Here is a 1,450-nt window from a genome sequence, read left to right as displayed (position 1 = left end):
TGAAGAAAAATATCAACAATATTTATTTGAATCAATGCGATGCATGGTAAGAGCGGAATTGCTGCCGGTATTAACTAATGTTCAAACAATGTCAATTACTGTTGGGTGAGTGCACGCCAAGTCCATGGCTTCGGTGATGCGAGTGATACCGTAGCTTGATTCGCACATGTTAACAAGGACCCGAAGGTGTTCGAGGGCATACGGATTCTTGGAAAGTCGGAAGCAGTTTTCGTTGAAGTGTTGCACAGCTTTCTCGTAACAGTCAAAGTCACGAAGCGGAAGCTTCGTCCGTAGAAGTGAGGAGGCGCTGTCGGAGTTTCCATCGGACACAAAGCTGACAATTTCACTCACTTTCTCTCCGAGGAACGATCTGTTCCTGATTGCTCGCTGTAGTTGGATCATCAGGGAGCGCTTGGTAGCGCTGTCGGTTGCCTTCTCCAGCTTCCTCCTGAGAACAGCGAGGGGGACATCGCGGCTAGAGACAGGGTCACGTGGCGCCTGAGGGTACTCAATGGGTACGGCATCCTTATCGCCCTGAAATTCGCTCAATGGAAGCTTCCCCAAGTTCAAGTCCCCGTACTCCATGACGTGGCTTGTGGTGGTCTCCTTCTTCACAAGCTTGAACTGGTCGATGAGTGTCTCTTTGTGGAGGTCCTCCTTGTCCGAATCCTCCATCCAGTTCACACTGTAACAGTCCCCTAGGTACGTGTCCAACTTCTCGTCCAAGTAGCAGGCGTACGAGGACTCTTCGGGATTCGCTGCCGTCGTGGCGTACACGTTCACGTTGTCTGGGAGCAAGCCATCGAACATTGATCCTGACTCGCAGGCCTCTATGTAGATGACCATATTGGCGAACTTATTCTGCTTGTGCATCTTCTTGATTACGTTTACGAATGGTTTGGCATGCAACTCTTCGTTGGGAAATGCTATCAGACCTGGCGCCCCGTGGTCTGCAAAGTTAACGAAGATGTGGTCGTTGGGACCGCTGGCGATGACTTTGCCGCTGCCGCCGCTCACCTTCTTGCCCTGAAGAATATCAAGGAAGTTTTTGGGCGTCACTAGGTCTCCCGTGTAGTCCTTGGGGACTCCTGGATACACGTTCTCTCCGTTGGGATGGTTGATGATCACTCCAGGTCTCGGGTTCTCGGTGCTGTTCGCGATGTCGTCGTACATCATCACCACAATGCGCTCATCTGGGATGCCGTGGTTGTGGAGCACGTGGTAGGCGTGGCAGATGTCGGCTTGGTGCCTGTAATTGTAATAGCCATTTGAGCCGGCGACGAGGAGTGCCCAGAGCTTCGGTTCGGCGCTTGCCGCTTCGCTGGAAGCCTTGTCTTTCTCAGGCGCTGCGGCTGCGATTACAATGCAGGCCAACAGGGGCAGCAAAACCGACCGGAATGCAGCCATGCTTGGTATGCACTGAGAGAGCAAGCCTTTAGCCCGAGCTCTT

General features: G+C 52.6%; 1 protein-coding gene across 1 annotated transcript; it reads right to left on the bottom strand.

Moving 5' to 3' along the window:
* Window positions 1-1,450, bottom strand: LOC149343870 (legumain-like). Its single transcript, XM_089546092.1, has one exon. It carries the CDS (start codon window positions 1,405-1,407, stop codon window positions 82-84), a length of 1,326 nt encoding a protein of 441 aa, XP_089402218.1. The 5' UTR covers window positions 1,408-1,450; the 3' UTR covers window positions 1-81.

Source organism: Amblyomma mixtum, chromosome 5 (assembly GCF_055824585.1).
Source record: "Amblyomma mixtum isolate Tamu chromosome 5, ASM5582458v1, whole genome shotgun sequence".
In the NCBI taxonomy this organism is placed as follows: domain Eukaryota; kingdom Metazoa; phylum Arthropoda; class Arachnida; order Ixodida; family Ixodidae; genus Amblyomma; species Amblyomma mixtum.
Note: the sequence above shows the minus strand (reverse complement) of the source record. Positions and strands in the feature narration are given on the sequence as shown.